A 20,096-nucleotide genomic window follows, 5' to 3' on the forward strand; every position below is an offset into this window, starting at 1 on the left:
CCCAGCGCCGCGGCTCGCTCGCAGCCGCCCCGCGCCGGGGAGAGGGGAAGATGGGAGACGGGGGTGGGCGGCAAGCCCCGGGCCCCGCGCTTGTTTCAGCCTCCCAAGGGCCGGTGAGAGGTCGGGGCTTAAGCCCGGCCTCGTCTCGGGGGTGCTCGTGTGCAGCAGGCGAAAAAAAAAACAGCCTCCCTCCTTCCTGCCTCTGCCCGGACTGCCGGAGTTGTGCTGATAAACCGGGGGGAAAGGTCTGTCAGAAAAGATTTCGATAAAGCAACTCAGGAATTACAAGAGTTGGATGGCGTCTTGTCAAGCTGCATGTCTCGCATCAGCCGAAGAGCAGTTTCCGGCCCTGTTGAAAAAATGACTGCTGCACATGTCTCAGGAAAAAAACTGAGGGCAGTCGTTTTTTCTAACGTTTACAGGTGTGGATTATTTCCCATTTGCTCTTTCCTTGCCCCTGTGATCCAGATTATTTCAAGATGCAGCCTTTTTTTTCTTCTTCGTCAACGTTGGATATTCCACTGGCGTCCTAAAGCAGCTGTTATTAGGACTTTGTATTTTGCTGATTGTTTAATACTGTTCAAATTTGATACTGGTTCCTGCAGTAGCCTCCCATAACCAGGTCACACACACACCAGTTCAGGCAAACTAGCAAGTCTTGGCCTCGTGCCTGGGATAACAGCACTATAACACCATTGCCAGCTGTAAGAATCGTTCCATTCCAATTGCTGTTTTGTTCTGGGCCACTTTTACTAAGAGAGAAGGATAAGACCAGTGTTACTTTTTTTTTTCTTTTTTGCCTCTCCAGTAAAGAGTAAGTCTTAATGTCAGTGTGGTGTTTGCCTGAGGAGTATTTTCCTGATACTTCATTTACAAAAAATGCTTTTCCAAATGAAAATTCACCTCTGTCAGATGCTGCTCTCAATTTGCCCATACTGGTGAATTAAAATATCAAATGATACTTTCCTTAGAATTCCTCCTGTAGGATTACCACAGAAAAATAATATTTTTAAAAAAAAAATTCTCTGTGTACAAGTGATGGGCATGGTCAGGAATTAGAGGCACATGCAACCTTGGAGAGAAAATGCAAATAAACAGTGCTAAACCAGGAAGGCTGTGCAGATGCATGAGAAAACTCAGAGGGCAAAAAGGAGGGAGAGTATGCATGTGACCATGACTACAAAGCTCCTGTGTGTTTGGAAGGATTTACTTCCAACTGCTGCCAACCCAGGGATTCCCAGAAATTTTTTTGTGTGAGGTAAGTTCAAATGAACAGGTGAAGGTGCAGCCAAAATCCTCTCCATTTGGAGGGCAAAATTACATCTCACATTAGGTTTTTTAATATAATGTCTCACTGTTTAAAACTGGAGAGATCTGTGATTGGAACCTCAGTGACAGACTTATGATGGTAAAGGACTCTCTGATCTAATGGATAATAACAAGATGCAGTCGTAAGACATTGAAACTGGACAGACTCACACCAGAAAGCAGGTACAAATTATTTAAAAAGGTAGTCAAAAATGAATTTTTTGTGATGTATGGATAACAGAAATGCAAAGGGACAGAATCATGTTGAAAGCAGCCACACCAGAAGATAGATCAATCAACTCATTCCTAAGGTAACTATTTATCTCCAAGGAATTGCACAAAAATCATAGTCTGAAGAGTGCAGGAAGGAGAAGGACCACTGAAAACCAAACACTGTCTAAATTAGTTGTCTCAATCAGTGTCAGCAGATATTTGTTCTAAAATAAATTGTATCTCAGAGGTGTCAGGAACAGAGCCCATAAAACTCCTCTTTAAAAATGGACTTAAGTCACTTCAAATAGCAGAGCAACTCTGCTTAAAGTAATAGGCTTCTTCAGTCTTGAGGAGTCGAACACTTGTCACAGCAGTGTGGTGGTGCCAGGTAGCACTACAGTGCAGCACTTGCACGAGAAAATGCAGATAGAGAGATGAACATTGTTGATAAGTCCCTGGAGGCAGGAAACAGCAGACATGCTGACTTTATACTTTTTTACTGTACTTACTTACATTCCTTTTAATCCAAATCAGTTTTAGAATACCAGTCATTTTTTCTATCCTCACCCCAATGAACACTTCCATTAGGGTGGTCTAGCAAAAACAGAAAAAAAAAAATTTATGTATTCATGCGAGACCAAGTTTAAAATTGGTTGCATGTAATCTGGAAGCTATGTCTGTTGGTTACATGCTATTTGCTATTTCTGTCTACATCCTGTTCCTGAGTGTAGGAATTTACGTTATTTAGGCAATATTGTAAGTCCTGCAGCACATCCTGATTTAATTTTTGCCAGGAATCTTAACACTTCAGGTCAGTCTATTTACATCTATATTGTTCTTTTTTTTAAATTCTAGTTTAGGTTGACAAAGAAAAATTGCAGGAGACAGGCTTGCTATTTTTCATTGTTTTTAGGGTGTTTACTTGGACAAAAATGGTGTTCAAAACCATAAAAGAATGATTTGGGGAAAACTTATGCACCAAATTTTAAGGTTTGAATACTAACTAGTATTTGACAATTGTGAAAGAAGCAGCTCTGAGGACTACCTAAAAGTTGCGGTCCACTGACAAGATTTGAAAACCACCAATGCACAAAAGGCGTTTGCAAAAATTTCCCTCACTAGTTCTTATTTTTTCAGGTGAAAGGTGGTTTTCTTTTACAGGTGCCCCCCTGTGCTTTGGTTGCTTTTTAAAGGTGATTATTCATATAAATGTTGCAGTGTCAGTTAATGAGTGAGTCAACTCAGTAAAATTGAGTTCTGCTTGGTTGTGAAACTTCATTCAAAAGCTGAATTGAAAGTTTCTGAGGTTTAAGAAATTCAGATAAGTTTGTTTTCTTCATTTCTGTTGCACTTCTGGTCTGGGGGCAGAAGCAGAAGTGGAGAAAGGATATGAAAGGATCCGGTTTTTGTAAGATTTCCAGTTTCATTTTGCAGGCCTAAGAGATTCAGATAAGCTTTAGACACCACACAAGTTTTGGAATAATCTCCAAAGATAAATAATGGAAGTGCTATCTCTTGATCAAAGTCAGTTTGATTAAACAAAACACTGGAGACACTGGGGAAAACTACAGAAGAAGCAAAATGCCAAAATATCCCGAATTTATCAATGATACGTTTAATGTTATTTTCAAATACATTATAACAAATTTTTTTTCCAAATAAAAGTTACAAATTAAGCACATTTTAAAATCATGAAAATTAAGGCTTTACTATGAATATTTTCAGAAGCAGATTATTGAACAGCCTCTCAATTAAAAAAAAAAAAAAAAAAAAGTTATCTTCCAGTCTCAAGCGGCAGATATTTTCATTTCCCTCAAATCAGGCTGCATGTGTCCTTCTGAAGTCATCAGACAATTTGGACATTACGGTGAAGAGAGGTTTGGTTTACTGCTAACAGGTCATATGTTAGAAAGGATGCCTGAAAGGGTAATTTCTTTCCCCTCTACCTGAGAATATAAAACTCCAGCCTTTACCTAAAATACTCGAGAGAATGTGCATAGGTTTGCTGCAGCTTTTTGAGTCATAGCAGACATCCAGTTTTAAAGATATGTGGCAGAATTCTCTGCACTGGCCAGTTGCAAGTATTCTAGGGTACCTGTTCGGTAGCTGGGTACCCGTGAAAGCTCCCGCTGCTTGAACCCTTCAGCTTCCCGTTTCTGAAGAGTCTTTATTATCATCTCTGCTAAGTCATCTTGTAACCGCTGTTGATTCTCCCTGAAAGCAACAGGATAGAAGAAAATTTCAGTGATTCACACATTTATAGTGATCCCCTGAGTCCCACTGTTTTTTAAATATTTCTGTCCTATGTTTCTTTTCATAACATTCACACACTATTGAAACAAAGCATGGGAAGAACCAAATTCAGATTCTGAATTTGGGAATATAATTCACAATTTGCTTGTGATTTTGGCAGATTTTGTGATTTTAGTATTGTCTCTGCGCAGGAGATTTGCAGGAGTGTCATTATCAACCTTAAAAAAATTTCAGCTTCATTTGTTATGAAAAGGAAGACCTGAATTAGATTCACTCCCAATTGAAGGAGATGCTAGCTCTCAACTCCATTACCAGGACTGGCATTTCCACTAGTCAACTTCAGGTGGCCTTCAATAACAGAGCTGCCACCTTTCCATAAATTTCTGCAGCGTGTCTGTTTTTTGCTGGAGTACCACACATACAACAGTTTAAAGGAACAATTTTATCAGTCACAGCCTATGCGAGGAAGTGAAAACAAAAACATCACTGATCACATGAGGTACTCACAAGGTACTTTCAAAACTTGAACTCCAGATGAATTACCAATACAGTAATTCTGATAATCTCAACCAATCAATTTAAAAAGGAGTCCTGAGGTTAGAAAAAAAAATGTATCATAGAAATGAGCCCAACAGTGTTTCCTGTTCGGCCCAGAGAAGAAGACTTGTACTTTCCATTTAAAAAAAAAACAGTTATGAGATTGTGTAGTCGATAAAAAGTTCAATTGTTTCTGTTTTGCAAATGTCCTGAAAAAAACCCTTATCCTTCAAGTTTCTCTTAGCCGTCTCTTTTCTCTTAGGTAGATATGAATAAATTGGCAAAAAATTTTACTTGTGCAATGGGCACACTGTGTAATTTTCAGAACTTCTGCAGTAAAAGTAAACCTTTACATTTACTTATGCCTTTCACCATAGTTGATCCTAATTTATTCGACAAACTACGATTTGTAATGTAATTGCTTAAAGTTGTCCTGAAACACTGTCGTTTCTAAGTAGGTACCAGCAAGTGCTCATTTAATAAAGAGCCATGTACACAACAGTTTAGAAAGTGAGGAAATTCCATTATTAATGCTGTACTCATGCAAAATACACATGAAATGAGCACAACCAGGCATTGAGACTTCAGTTTTGCATTGTTTCTCAAAGACAACACTCCCACTATTACTATATTTTGTTCAGTACAAATGCAAAACAATAGTTCAGGTCCAGGACATCAACCTCTCATTTTTTTTCCTGGTAACTACTCTCTTATGTGTTAGAAAGTAAGCTTTTGTTCACTTTTTAAAGACTATGCCTGTACAATACTGCAGTAACTTTGCCCAATTCTTCTGGCAGAATATTGTTCAAAATCCTGCATGTCCCATTCCTCCTGCAGATTCCCCCAAAAGACACATAACCACACACATTTAATTGGTCCACACACACACCAAACAATTCTAAAAGGCAGACTCTGAAATTCAGCCTTCTCCATTCCCAGTGAAGCAAAGAAATTGCTTTGCAGGTTTTCTGCAAGACACAGACAACATGTTTTGCAGGCCAGATTTAGATGCTAATGCTGCTTCACTGCTGCTAAAAATCCACAAAAAGGCATAACACTGTACATTCTGGCTGCACATTCTGTTGCAATTATCCTTTTGCTGTAGTGTCACACACAGCTGGAATTAGGACTAAAGTTGTTGGGAATATTAACAATTTTCTTTTTTTTTGCCCATGCTCTGCATATACTAGATCAACAGCTTGTCCTCTAACTCTTATTTCCCTTCCAAGGAAATGAACCTATTAAGTGCTTATACATACAAATAACCTTCAGCACATGCACCATCCTATAGCTAATGCTGTCATGAATATTTACATGTGTTTATATGCACATGCACTGTTAAAGCCTTTAACTAATGGAAGCAAGCCAAGTGTTACCAAAAAAAGAAAAAAAAAAGAGCCTGGGGAGAAACAGTGAAGGCCAAAGTGCAAAGATTGGGAATTTCTCTTCTCTTTTCACATATAAAGACCATCTTACACAGAAGGAGGTGTTGGGAGATTATATTCCTTGTCCTCAGTGCCCGTCAGCCAGTAAGTAACCTCAGTTCCTCTGCCCTAAATATGTATGACAAAGAAAAGAAAGCACAATTTAGGGATTAGAGCACAGTTTTCCATAGTTAATTTACTTAAATGATACTGTATTGCACATTGCTGTATTTGACTCTTCTTGTTTTCAGTAACTGATGCTCACAGCAAAGGGTTAAAAATAAGATGTAGGAACAAGAATAATAGGGGGGATGCAACTGCGCACTCACTCCCTTGTTCCATGACCTGGACAACACACCATGGAAGAGGTGAGCTGTGCTACCTGTCTTCAGCAATAAAGTACAGACATCTGACAAGTTTAATAGACCAAAATAAATATATAGATAAATAGACAGATAGCAGAACAAGAGCAAATTAGCAATAGATTCAGCTTACCATCCATCAGACCCATTCACCATTACTACCCAATATCCTGTTACCAATGGTATATTCATCATTTATTCTCTACATCTTTATGTTGCCTTAATTTATGCCTCAGACAGTTCTTCATTGACCATGTTGTCTTCATGGAAGTATTTTAATCACTTGGAGACTGTGATACCAATCTGTGACTGTTGTTGTCCAGCTGTTAATTAAGTTGAGGGGTTCTACCAGCTATATACTCCTTTTAAAGTGATCTCTCTTCTCTGTGTACATGCTTGTGCATGGTACAGGTTACCTTCAAGTATGTTTCTCCTCTTGTTTCATATTGGAACCGGCAGCCTGTTCTTTTCAGGATGGCAATAGTGGAACCACTTACATGAATCCTTAAAGCTATAAATAAATAAACAAACAATGAAACCTCAAGTTGTAAATGTAACACACAATCATATTAAGTATATGTGAAAACTTGCGCATGGCAGAAACTCTTCCAATTGTTGTCAGCATAAATCCTTAGAGTCAAATTAAATGAGAATGAGTTATACCGCTGTATCAAAAATCTAACTCCATTACATAGGATTGTATCTATGGAAAGGGCAGCACACTAAATAGGAATAGCTGATACAGCTATTGATCTGAAATACAGGTGACATGGGTATTTCTAGTGTTTAAATGCCAAAAGGGAAAAGAATAGAGAGGTACTTATATAGAGAACAGTAATGCAAAGACACTAGGCTGAAGGAAGACAAACTGGCTCTTGGCACAGTTCCCTAATGGTGAAGTTGAAGAGGTAATTACTTCAGTTTAAAATATACGATCAGCATATTTACACAATAAAGCTGTAATACAATTTTAGGTTGAAATAAAATATACAATTCATACAATGTAACTAAATCTGAGACACGTACGTATCATATCTTCCGGAGGAACTTAGCCAGCCAACCAGCCTACTTACTCCCTGTTACCAGCACTGAAGCAGGAACAAGGAACAATTCTTCATTGCCTAACAGGGAGGTGGAACAATGGGTAGTCAAAATGAGCAGGGCTTCTACATCTTTAAAACTTCTGTGATCTGATAATAAATTGTTCTCAGCTGAAAATAAACACTTTGATCACAGAAACAGATAGTCTTCCATCCTGCTACACTGATAGATAGAATTAAATTCTTACGCAAGCCTGTGGATTCCATCCGTGAAGCTGTGTTCACCGTATCTCCAAATAAACAGTAACGAGGCATTTTTATTCCAACTACACCAGCTGCACATGGACCTAGAAATGGGATACAGGGAATGAAAAAGGTGGATCAAGAGACTTTATTTGGAAGGTGTTACTTGCTGTTGCAGAGCAATGCCAGTACCTGCTGGGGTTCTGGGTTCCTCACTAATGGCAGTATTCTCTACCTCACTACATAAAGTATCTGGCAGTCTCCCATTCCACTCCAAACCAGGCCTAGCTCTGTTCATCTTACATAATCCAATAGGATCACGAAGAGGACACAGCTGCACACTATTTGAACACAATTTCTGTGCAGAAAAAAATAGTTACTGACTCAATTTTGGAAGAGGGAGGAAAAAAGACCAAGCTTCATTATGGAGGGAATTCATAGCGGTGTCTCAAGGGGTTTCCCAGTGCCTCAGTTGCTTCCACTTGTATGTTTCTCATCTGATAGTGGTTATTCAGGTTTTTATTTTTGAAACAAGCAAAGATGAAAGATAAAATTTGCCCAAATACTTGTTGAATTATCTGTAGTTCCCCTTTGAGGAAAATTCTTTAATTATTGGATTAGTTAAAACATGAATTTCCACATACGCTTGATCAGCACTTTTGCCTGAAAAAGCATAGAACGCAGGCCTGCTTCATATGGCCAGATAAGCGTATTGATGTAGCTGATCTCCACTTTGGTAAGGGAGGAGTGATCTCTGAAGGCTACATCTGGCTTAATCCAGGAGCCATGGCAGTTGCTCTTCGTAGTTACTAGCTTATGCTATGAATGAATGGATACTGGCTATGCCACTATAAGGGAGCAAGCCAGTGGCTTATTTACTTCTGTTGCCCTTCCCCCAGGAACATTGTTTTCAACCTGATTCTTCATGAGGAGAGCAGTTGTGTGTGATGTGCTGCCAGATTTTCCGTGGATGTCTATTCTGTTAAGTTCAAGAACAATGCAACTACATTGTCATTGCTCATCTAGCACCACTGTATACCAGAGTGAATTCCAATGCGAATCCAAACAGGCAGGCCTGGCAGATGTCGCAGTTCAAAGGATCCCATGAAGCTGAGGATGTCCAGAGCCATCATAGAGATGTCTACTGCATGGCGATTGCCATTCCTCTTCGGTAAACCACTCACCACCATGTAGGCATCACCAATGGTCTCAACCTGTGGTGGAAACACAATTAAAAGTTGCCAACTCCATAAACAGCAAAATAAATATTTAGTTAAAAGTTAAAAAGTTATCAGATCCTCTTGTCCACAACTAAGCATGTCTTTCCTAACCAGCCAGATTGCTTCATTTAAGGTAGCTGACACCTTTTTCAGTATGTGAGCATTCATAACTGTACACAGCATTCCAAGTAATGAATCTGTGACCACCTAGTATAGAAAATTAGCTATAAGCAGGCACACAAGCATTGATATGAGGTAATCTTGGCCTGTTTGTATCTGTCTTTGCTTGTCTTTGCTAGCGCTGAGACATTCTTCCCAAACCCACCACATAATCCAGTTTTGATTTCTGTGTCCCCTGATTGTTAATTAAGCAAAAGTGAGGAGCTAATCACCTTGTAAACGTCATGATGGTCAAGAATGTGGTCGAAGTTCTTGTAGATATCGTTGAGCATATCTACCACCTCCATTGGGGTGCTGTATTTGCAGAGTGTGGTGAAGCCAACAATGTCACTGAAGTAGATAGTGACTTCTTCAAATAGCTCTGGCTCTACCAGGCCAGTTTCCTTCAAAGATTTTACTACTGGCCTGCAGGCATAGAGAAGGCAGAAAGATGGATGAATAGTCTGTGTTTTACATTAAAGGAGTTTTCTCACACAACCCAAGCACATCATTGTTTCCTGGGTAGGAAATATCAAATAGTTTGCTGAAAACTACCACCGTAATAGCATTTTAGATGTCCATAATGCCTTTCAGCCAGGGACCTCAAAGCACTTACTAATATTAATTAATGCACAACAGCCTTACAAAATCCAATTGTGTTAAGTAAAAGCCACGAGGAAACTGAGGTACAGGACAACTGAGCTTCTTAGCTAAGGTCAGAAATGGGGAAACTGTGCTAAAGTTAAAATTGAAATTCTGGGACTTCTGACTTGTAGCCCTAGATTCTACTCCCGCTTTTGTTCCCAATAAGTGAGAACAGACACTTTTTTCTGTTTCCCTAGTGCAGAAATAATTGCATCCTGATAGTTACATCACCTCATCCTGATTTCAGATGAGATATCATAGTCTGATAATTTTATGGAACAAAAATTCAATATGATGACACTCAGTATCCATTCAGATGGAATTTCATTTTTTTGCATGTCTAAATCCAGGAAAAAATCTGTTTCTCATGGGGAAATTAGAAGGGAATAACTGAAGGAGACTCAGAAAATGTAGGTGTTGCACAATGGCGTGTTTCGTCTCAGTGAGATAGTAATAGGGTCCTGGGAACAAAGGATGGAAGGAAATGGATTTCTTGTCCCATAGCCTATCCACCCATAACATTTCAGATTTTCCCCCAAATTGGTTTGGACTGAACAAACACTTAACATTTCTTTTTCTTTTTTTTTAATGAGTCATAAAGTCAACACCTTGACTACTTAAATGCCCTTGAAACTAGTGACGAAGTACCATGATAGTTTTGCTATTCTAAATGTATGCAATACCAAAATTACTAGCATCACCAGTACTACAATTTCAGTAATACTTGTCCTGTGCCTTACTCTACAGCGTCCATCTAGTCTAGTCTGGCCCAATAAGGCCCAACCCTCCTCAACCCCTCTGCTGCACTGCAAAACCACAACCTGAAGTTGGGCTGTATTCCTCCTGCTCTCCAGCTGGAGACACTCCTTCTACCTAGCAAAGTGCTGGAGCAGAACAGAGCTCTGTGCATACGGGATCAGTGTAGATCTCTGGGTTCTGCCAGGAAGGCAGTGAAAGAGAGGTTTTGTGCTGGAAAAGGGGATCCTGTACATGAGGGGAGATTGAGGAAGATAAGGGGTCCCAATACCATCTTGGCATGAAACTCCATTGGAGTCTCCTGGTCTCACCAGGTAGGGTGGAGGCTTCAGGGACAGGTTCTTCTTTCCTCCCTAGCAAACTCACATTGGAAGCTGGGAGGAAACTGGTGAGAAAGGAGGCCCTACACATGCCCCTAGAAGTCTCTCTGCCCTTTTGCCCAAAGGACTTCATAGTTCTTGGGATGGGATGTATTGTAATATTCTGTTTTTGCATCAGTATCAGAAAAGATTCAAGTAAGGTTGCCATTGCTACATAATAGTCTACCTCACTATCACACCAGCCTTTCAGACTACCTCCTCCTAAATTTGCAGAGTCTTACTTGATTGTAAGCAGTCTAGGAGTATAAGCCTTGAAGCATTAAGATCTTACTATGTCCTATATGTAACTGACAACATTAGGGGCCAACATTAGGGTCAGGCAGCGAGCCTCAGCCACAGACTTGCACTGCCTGAAATTATACATACTAATGGTGAGGACACACATTTTCCTCAGCTTCTTTCTGGACTGTTTGGTGGGGGTTTGGCAGGTTTGGGTGTTAAACACAATGCCACTTTGTACATGTGTGTGCCCTTGAGAAGCATACAGCTGCTTGAGCTGCTATTTTGGTCAGATTCCACTTGGATTAAGTGTCCTGCCTCCCTGACTTGCCCCCTCTGGTCTCAGCTAAGCGTGTCACTCTAGCGTTCTTTATGCTAATGCCTGCTGTTGGAACTGCTGTCTGCGCCATTTCTAAATGGGGCTATCTGATTCTCATTTACGTAGTTTCTAAAAAACACCAGGATACTTGAGGTATTCAGAGTTTTTCTGCTTGTGTCACCTGAGTAACCAAAAAAAACATGTGTAAGTAGGTAATAAGTATAGTAATACCTCAGTCTGCGAGGTGTTTGGGCCAGGTATTTGCAAGATCCCATCTCAGGAAGCTAGTTTTAAAATCAGTCTATCTGTCTGTCTATTAAAACTTATAATGATTATGTAAAAGTCTTCATAATTCAAATTACCACCATGCTGTTGAACAGATCAATACAGCATCAACAGATGCTAATAAAATGAGAAGGACTGATTTGGCCAGTCTTGGTCAAAAAAAAATTCTTCAGTGTCAGTAACATTCAGGTAGGTCATGTAATTTTATGGCTTAGAGTGGTACACACAAGTGTGAAAATACTCGTCTGTTGTGATACAAATGTTACAAAGACACATCTGTCATTAGCAACCTTAACTACAGGTAAATGAGGATGTCCTTATCACAGGCAAATACATTTTGTGAATGAATGAAGATACTTTACAGTGGCTCCCTAATTGAGACATTTTTCTTCCCTTGGCTTAAATCATTCTACTGTAATTGTAGATCGCATCTGGTTCATTTGAGCTCCAGCTTGGTCATAATTAAGGCTCCAGTTCAGTAAATCTTTTTAATTCTAACCATACATTTAAATGCTGAGCTGAACTGGAGCCTCAGGCAGGGACTGCCTAGATAAGCACCAGTGGCCTATATGGGAAATCACACCAGGATGCAAAGCCTATAGAAAGTCTGTGGTTCTGTCTGGGCAAAGAAGGCCATGTTTTCTCTGTCTGCTACCCATTGTCCTCAAATGGTCAGTACAGGGAGGCAGAAGAGGTACAGAGGGAATTGGTGGCACCTCCTAAATTTGCCCTTTGCCCATAAGGTTGGGAGAATTAAGACAGAGGAAGTAGCTTTTCATTCTCTCATTTGAAGAAATACAAGATGAATATTAATTCCAACCCCACTCTTCAAGAATTAGATGATACATGTAAATAAAATTCAAGTGAAAATCCTGCTGGACAGTACTAACCGTGGAAGTAACATGAAATTAAGCCTGTCTGCTCTGTCTCTCTCTGCTTTGTATAGCTCCGTCCTTTCCTCCACCAAGTGCTCCAGATTCCGGGAATATAGCTGTAGACGCCGGATCAAGGTATCCATGTAGCTTTCATTGGTCTGGCCATGGTAGTTACTGGGAATAACAGGAGCCAACAGGGAAGAATGATAAAAACACATTGTTGAGAAAGAGGCAAAAATGAGCAACAGAAAACTTTTGCAGTGTTTGACTTCCATATAGTTAGAATGCAAATTGTTTAAAGTACATTGTTCTTAGAGGGTTTATGTTTATGATTTGAACACCTGTGGCCCACAATTGTCACCTAGAGCTGCTAATTCTTAAAACACCTTAAAATCACTGAGCCCTGCTAACATTGTCAACTCCAGGTTACCTTGGGTAATCCATGAACATTCATTTGGAAAAAGTAACTGGCAAGCTTGAATCCTGAGAAAAAGCTAAAGAAGGTGGGCAGAAAATTGGACTTAGCATTGAGCTGGGGATTAGACCCAGAAGGATTGAGGAAATTTGGGGCTGTCTGTGTGGAAGACAGAACAATTCAACAGAACAATTAGCAGGCCCTGAGTTTGTTTCCCTCACAAGATCCTGCAGACAGTAGGGAGTAGACAACTGCTGGAAGCAGACATACAGTAGCATGAGCCACTCATAACCCCTGTTTGCCTTGGCAGCCCGGGCTCACCAAAGCAGTCTGAAAATAGATGGGGCCAGGCTGACCGTAAGAGTCAGATTCATATTGTACATGAATGAACTTTAAAACTGCTCTTACTCTAAACAAATCTCTATGTCAGGAACATACCACCTTAGACCTCCTTATGAGGAGAACACCTTGCTACAAGTGGCAACCTCCATCCTCCTGTAGGATGGAGGCTTAGAAGCTGAACCAAGACTTCTTTCTGCCCTGCTGCGGTACGATATGTTTAGTTACGGATAGTGTAGTTGTCCTTCTGCCCATGTAAAGTGTAAAATGATGCGAGTGCTGTTGGGACTGGTTCATGAAGACAGCTTTAAAAACTAGGGAGCAATTCTCCAAGAGAAGTGACTAAAAACTCACTGTTTGGATATCTGAATAATTAATTCAGGCCAAACACCATAGGGGCAATGCAGCAGTGGCTAGGTGAAAGGCCTGTATAACCTCATAGGATTTTTTTCAACTCTGGCTCTTATTATCCCACAACTTTGCACCAACAAAACCCTCTAATTAACTCTTCTGATGAGGTACAACCCGGCACTTTTAGTCAGCTTAATTTGGGACCATCTGAACTCATTTATGCTACAACCCAATCCAAACTTTCTAATCATCCTCTAAACATTTGCATGCATTCATTTCCTGAAACTTAGACAACATGACTCACTGTCCAACTCTTGACCAAAGACAGGTGGTGAATTACTCGAATGGCTTGCATCTCTAATTATCCAGCTTGCTACTTCACAGTGTACCAATTTGAGGTATGGTGATCATCTTGTCCTCAGCTAATACATGCATAGATGCACATATACACACATACATATATACATATGCACATGCTTGCCTCCTTTTCTATCAAAGGATAAGGAAGGATCTAAGTGAAGACAGTTTTTCCACTGACTGAATCATATTTACGTCAGATTATAAACACGAGCTTCCTAACAGCTAGGAGGAGTTAGGAGTATCTTGACAAATAGCCGCTGCTGCTCACCTGCATATTTTAGCCAGAGTGTTCTCAATTTTCTTAAAGTCAGGCCTCTTCTCTGGATCTTCCTCCCAGCAGCTTTTCACTAGTATATACACCTTCAAACAAAAGAAATTAAGGAAAGTCTGCCCAAGCAATTGGCATAGAAGGATAATGGTGCTAAACAGCACTAGTACATTATGGAATTTCCGGTTACTCTTGACCAACAACTTATTAAAATGCATGACTAACTGTTATGAATCTATGGTTAGGACATTCATTGCAAGCATCTTAAACTTAACTCTGTGGTGCCTAGTGACATGAGCTTAACTTGAATTTGCAACACATAAATGAAAGGCAAGTAAATTGATCCAGGCCTGCAACTGGTGCCAGATATGGTTATTGACATGGAGGTCAATTCTGTGGTAATCATATCCCTTAATATCCTGTGTTTGGGATCTTTTAGAAACTGGTGATTCAGTAAAAAAAGAATGGGGTTCATCTGTCCAATATGTAGATGTCTACAACACAGACATCTGCACCTGAGCAAGAAGCCTTAGGAACTATAATCAGTGGAGAGAATAGGCACATTTGCAGTGTGATTCATTCCATCTTGAAGATATCCAAAATAGGTCGGAAGAATGGCACCATGTAAGTTTCCATTTCTTTCCAGTGATTATGAGGTGATCAGTTCAAATGTCACCTTGGGTTCCCTTAGGAATCAATAGAGAGAAAGGCAACTTAGTCTAAGATAGCCCCAGAAGATAGGCCAGAATGGATGGAACACTCTGGATGAGTGTTCTCTCCATCAGATGTAAAGCGGACCTGGGGAGAGACTAGGTCGGACTGAGATATCCAGCTTGTAAATGTCTAAAGATAGGTGATATTAATCCTCTCTGAAATGTGTTGTACTGCCACCAGTTTCTGTGAGATATCATCTCTTGTGATTCTCATGCATTATTTAAAGACAAAATATCAGTCTAGCACACCGGATTATTACCAAATTTCAGAAGACACGCCATTGTAATATAAGGACTAGTAAACAGAAGCACTGCTTGAAAGCACATTCAAAAGATAATGATAGTCCTTCTTTAATTATTGCAACACAATGTACTTGTGAGTATATTGTACATTGAATCAGAAGACTGATCTATCCTTTCATATGCAGGTCAAGCTGCTGCTTTCCCACACACAGTTATACAACCCTCACAATTTGCTAATATTTCATATGTCGGTGAAACATCCTCTTTAAGGTATAGCTGTTCACAGCCCTAAGATGGCATTAAACTAAATAAGCACATGTTCTTATTTTATTTTAAGGTCTCCTTTGGTTCATCCAAACTGAATGTAGCTTTTAGGGAATTCCAGTGGAGGCAGGTGAGAACATTGTCTGATATGTTTGCTTTTTTTGAGATAACCCAGGCCTCTCTAGTGAAATGTGCAAATCCACACTAGATCTACTTTTAATGTATGTATTAGTTGTTGAACCATCACTGGGTTAGAAAACTAAACAGACACTTCACAGGATACACTGAAGAGGGAAGAAATAATTTTTGTACGTTGTATTTCACTTCACTGGTAACAGCTATAGAACACCTTTTCTTCTCATGAGTTTAAGGCGTTTGGCATAAAACGTGTGCAGCCTTCATCCTCCCAATATCACCAGCTCTAGTTTGGCCAGGAGTTCTGCCCTTCACCCAGAAAATGTTTTAGTTAATTATTAACTTACTTCCATCTCTCTTTCTCCCACCGTTTCTAGTGACAGGTCTGGTCGGAAGGGCTTCTCTCCTTTGCCTCTCTCTACTCTGTAAAGTTTCTCTAATAAAGGAGAAAAGATGCAAATTTTTAACCAGAAAAACATAAGAAGAACATTCCTGGTGAATAGTGTGCCATGGTGATATTAAAAGTTACTGCTCAGAAGCCTCAAAGTCAGTTCCGTCGATCTTTGATGTGGATTTCAACTTCGGAGCTTTTCTAAATGTAAAGCACAAGATCAAAACAAACTGGCTTGAAGGCCTCTGAAAACAAAATTAATAGGAATGTACATGAGTATTTATTGGTCACAGTAGACATGGTTATAGCATCTTCCCCAGTGAATGTTAGGCATTAACAGTGTGCCTGTCAGCATGAAATATAGCTGTGGCAGAAAACAATGTGAGAAGCCCATTATAATACTGAAACTTCATCAAATGTGTGGAGATCTACAACTCTCATCTGATCAGTTCAAATCATCCTGCAGATGTTCAGCTTCTTTAAAAATAGGTTATTAATATATGTAATTTTAAAACATTGCATTTGGTAGCTCATTTGTACTCTTACCATGAAATCCATCCTCTAAGAGTTAGCTGGACTCAGAACACATCAGAATGCAGGCTTGGTTTGCAGGACTCAATTTAAGCAAACTGACTGAGAGCTAAAGTAAAAATATGTCTCTCCTCCTCCCCAGACTCCAAGAGTTCCAGAGGGAGGCAGTTCATAAAGAGAAGCACTTTTTGACATCGGGGAAGAGAAAGAGAGAGAAACAGAAAGGGATCAGTGAACAAGCCTGAAACATATTTATTATTAATGTCTGATTATGTTTGGGAGACAATTTTGTTAATGGAAGCATATAATGAGATGAGGAAGGTTTGTAATCATGATGGTATGTACAAGTCTAGAGCAGCTAGGGATGCCTAAGCGTGCCCAGGGTGCATGGTCATTTTAAATAGATATTGGTACTTCTGTACCAGTTACAGGCTAGAGAAAGAGCAAGAGAGTTTTTTTAACAGTCTCCAAATGCTATGGAGATGAAAAACTGCTTAGGAGTCTCCTGTGAACTAAGAGACATAACAATCTGTTTGAGTCTCCTATACACAAGAGGACTGTGTCAGATTTCCATGCTGCACATACACCCGAGAGCAGAAATAACAGCAATGACTGCAATTAGCCAGTGGCAGAAAATAGTGGCACAAGGAGACAGTTTGAATTGAGTGCTGGTACATGACAAGATTTCACAGTCTCAAGCTATGCATTAGGTATTTCTGCAGGAAAGTGGAGCAAGCAGCTGGCCTAATGGCTGTCTCACAGAGGAGTCAGTGAACAAGACTATGACCTAGTTATTGCTATACATTAGAAATCAAGTCCTGTATGTCTATATTCTTTGTGGGACTTTTCTCTCATTAATAACAATATTGTGTGTTAAATCAATCAATACGTATTTGTAGATTGAGAACATTAGCTCACTGAGTACCTGAAAAGCTGTACCTGAAACTACCTGAAAGCTGAGTTTAATTTTCTCAAGTTTATAGATGGAGGCTAGATACAGGCTTTTTTTAATAACTCTTCCAAAATTTGAATGCAGTCCTTGCTGCTGCCAATGAAGTCCTGGCCAAATGGTTATATCAGTTGTGCTGAGATATCAGTATGATGTCTTCTAACTTACAGAGATTAACTTCTGGTAGCCTATGCATTGAAAGACTTTCTGTGAGAGACTTAACAAATGAATCTAACATGCAACAGGGACATCTTGTTGCCCATTACTGTTGACTCTACTTTGACATCTTTTGCCCCCTTTTTATCTGAGATATTTGCAAAATAATGGTCAATCCAAGTTTGAGCTACTCTCTTCCAAAACTAGATGATGCCACGAAAAAACATCTACTAGTCTACTATACATCTTCTAATGCTTTTAAGAAAAAGGTTTCATGGAGTACATGATCTCCTCATTCAATGAAAAAATTTAAATTTTAACTGGAGATTGGAAAGCAGGGTGGGTTGGGCTTTTTTTTGTTTGTTTTTGTTTTTTTGGGTTTTTTTTGTTTTTTTTGTTACACTGAGTTCAGACTTACCAAACAGCCTTTGGGCCCAACAGGTTCATTGCTGTTTTACTAAACATGCTGATATGTGTGGCCATCTCCAGCAACAGACAGCCTGCACCTAGAGGTGCTAAAAATCCTTTCAGTTGGATGGACTGACCTAATACAATTTGAGAGGGACAATTTTTCTAAAATGACAAAATGCAGTGTTAAGACATGCTAAAGTTAAAACAAGGAACCAGGTTGTGACTATGACAGCCACGATCAAACAAAGAGCAGTGAGGATATCACTACATCTCAGAAGAGCCCAGAAACACTGTGTCTGAGGCTAACTTAATAACAATTAACACAACACAGAGGGCCTGTAACTAATCAGCAAACAGTTAAAAAAATGCAGTTTAATATGAATTTCCTTTGCCAGCCAAAATGAGGAAGGAAGAGAATTGTTCTTTCCCTTTCCATCCATTTTGGGGATATTTGTAAAATCCCTGCATTCATGAGGATTGTGTCTGCTTCTCCCAAGGAAAAAGAAAAGAAGAACTTTTATTTTCTGTACCCTATCTTATTCACATGCAGCTCCAGGAACCATCTGTCATACAGTCCTGTCTCTTAAGCCTGGAGTCCTGAAGAGTTTGGCTGAAGAGGAAGAGGCATCTCTAATCTCTCTTAGATCCACATTTATATGAAAGAGTTGGTGATGTGAAGTACTATGTTACCCTGAGTGTGAACATAGACTTGTGATAATGCAAGATGTTGCGCCTACCCCAGAAGTTTTTCTGAAATGTTACTCGGGAGAAGAGCTATTACACAGGCTGGCTGCTGCTCTAGATATTTTAACAAATGTGAGGCGGATCTATCAGAATGACTCAGAGGTGAAGGTGATATCTAAACTTGTTGGTAACTGTCACTAGGAGAATCCCAAACCCACATACATGTATGGCAGTTTTAACATATAACAATGTATGAGTTCTGGGAACCAGGATCGACAGGGCTGTTAGCCACTCAAAAACAATGTCACAAAAAGGGATTTAATGGATGCAGTACAGGAGAAGATGGATTTTTTGATAGAAGTTAAATGACTTAGCTTAATTTTGACAGGCTTGAATAAAGTCGGAATTGCCAGTTTTTAAATGCCGGCTGTTCTCTTGTGTCATGCTGCTGAGTTTTCTTTGTTGCTCTGTGTTGACATTGCTGATTTTTGATGCCAAATATGAGTGAATTATTACATGTTGCGCACAACTCATAATCAGAAAAACCTTTCTTGTGGCCTTTAAATGTTACAATAGGTCTAGGCAGCATTGTGTAATGTTAACTTCTATAATGCTGTGGCAGAGGGGGAGAGGGAGGAGGAAGGGCAAGAAAAATAAATGCAAACTTTATTTACAGAAAGAACAGTGACAATTGTCCTGAAATGAGATCCTTCAAACGAGCTCCTGGTTCACCACGCAGTGAAAGAAGCAGTTATTCAAGCACCTATCAGAGATGGTCCCTTTCACAAAAAACTGTGGAGAATGGGTTAGTTACAGCTACACCATTCTGGGCAGCTGCAGTGGAGGAGAAAATTGTGGATTTACCTTTAATGTCCCGGCAGAATCCAGTGTAGAAGGTCTCCCTGCGCAGGATGATTTCTTGTGCAATGATCCCATAGCTGTACACATCACCCTTCTGAGACACATCAGCATGACGAAGGTGCTCAGGAGCCGTCCACAGGTCTGAGATCCAAGTGACAAAAGGGGAGGAGGTGAAGGAGGAAGAGAGAAAAATAACTGAAAAGGGCAACCCTTTTCAGAGCATCATTTGCCATAGTAACAGTTCCTTTTTACTCTTTTCATATCAAACTCCAAGCCCACTGGTACTATTTATTTCCTCCATTAGCAGTTCTCTTGAGAGGCTGACATCAATACAGGCTGGATAACGCTCTGATGTGGTAATTTTCAATCTTTTAGGGGTTGTTGACCCTACTATTTCAACTGTAGGTGCAGACCCTCACACATCCAGAACAATTAAGCTTATTGACAATGAACTTGCTTTTCTTAGGAACCTTTCATGGGCTTTTTAGAAATAGCCTATGCATCTGTATAAGACCAAGGAATGACAGTGCTCTAAAAAATGACTGAAACGTAAATTCTTGTGCCAGGTGCAAAGACTGTTTTATGCAAGACGTCAGATGAGAAGACTGTAATATTTCCCACTGGCCTTAATATCATGACTCCATTGAAGTAATCCCAAAATGTTCTTGAGCCGGACATAATATTACTTGCTTATAGCCTCTTTCTTTCTCCAGAAATTATTAATCTGTATTTCTAGTACACCGAGCACCATTGTATCTCAAAACCAGAATATTGCCATGGTATGACA

General features: G+C 39.8%; 1 protein-coding gene across 1 annotated transcript in view; it reads right to left on the minus strand.

Annotated features, from left to right (window-relative positions):
- Nucleotides 1-3,560: 3,560 nt before the first annotated feature.
- GUCY2C (guanylate cyclase 2C) overlaps nucleotides 3,561-20,096 on the minus strand; it is a 44,758-nt gene continuing 28,222 nt past the window's right edge. Inside the window, exons 18-27 of the mRNA XM_026069142.1 lie at nucleotides 19,313-19,450; nucleotides 15,674-15,762; nucleotides 13,972-14,063; nucleotides 12,254-12,412; nucleotides 8,993-9,185; nucleotides 8,420-8,594; nucleotides 7,386-7,484; nucleotides 6,514-6,608; nucleotides 5,788-5,864; nucleotides 3,561-3,735 (exon numbers count right to left, since the gene is read on the minus strand). Coding sequence (XP_025924927.1) covers nucleotides 3,561-3,735; nucleotides 5,788-5,864; nucleotides 6,514-6,608; nucleotides 7,386-7,484; nucleotides 8,420-8,594; nucleotides 8,993-9,185; nucleotides 12,254-12,412; nucleotides 13,972-14,063; nucleotides 15,674-15,762; nucleotides 19,313-19,450 — 1,292 coding nt within the window. The remainder of the gene's footprint in view (nucleotides 3,736-5,787; nucleotides 5,865-6,513; nucleotides 6,609-7,385; nucleotides 7,485-8,419; nucleotides 8,595-8,992; nucleotides 9,186-12,253; nucleotides 12,413-13,971; nucleotides 14,064-15,673; nucleotides 15,763-19,312; nucleotides 19,451-20,096) is intronic.

The sequence above is a fragment of the Apteryx rowi genome, unplaced genomic scaffold (genome assembly GCF_003343035.1).
Source record: "Apteryx rowi isolate R43461 unplaced genomic scaffold, aptRow1 scaffold_287, whole genome shotgun sequence".
Lineage (NCBI taxonomy): Eukaryota > Metazoa > Chordata > Aves > Apterygiformes > Apterygidae > Apteryx > Apteryx rowi.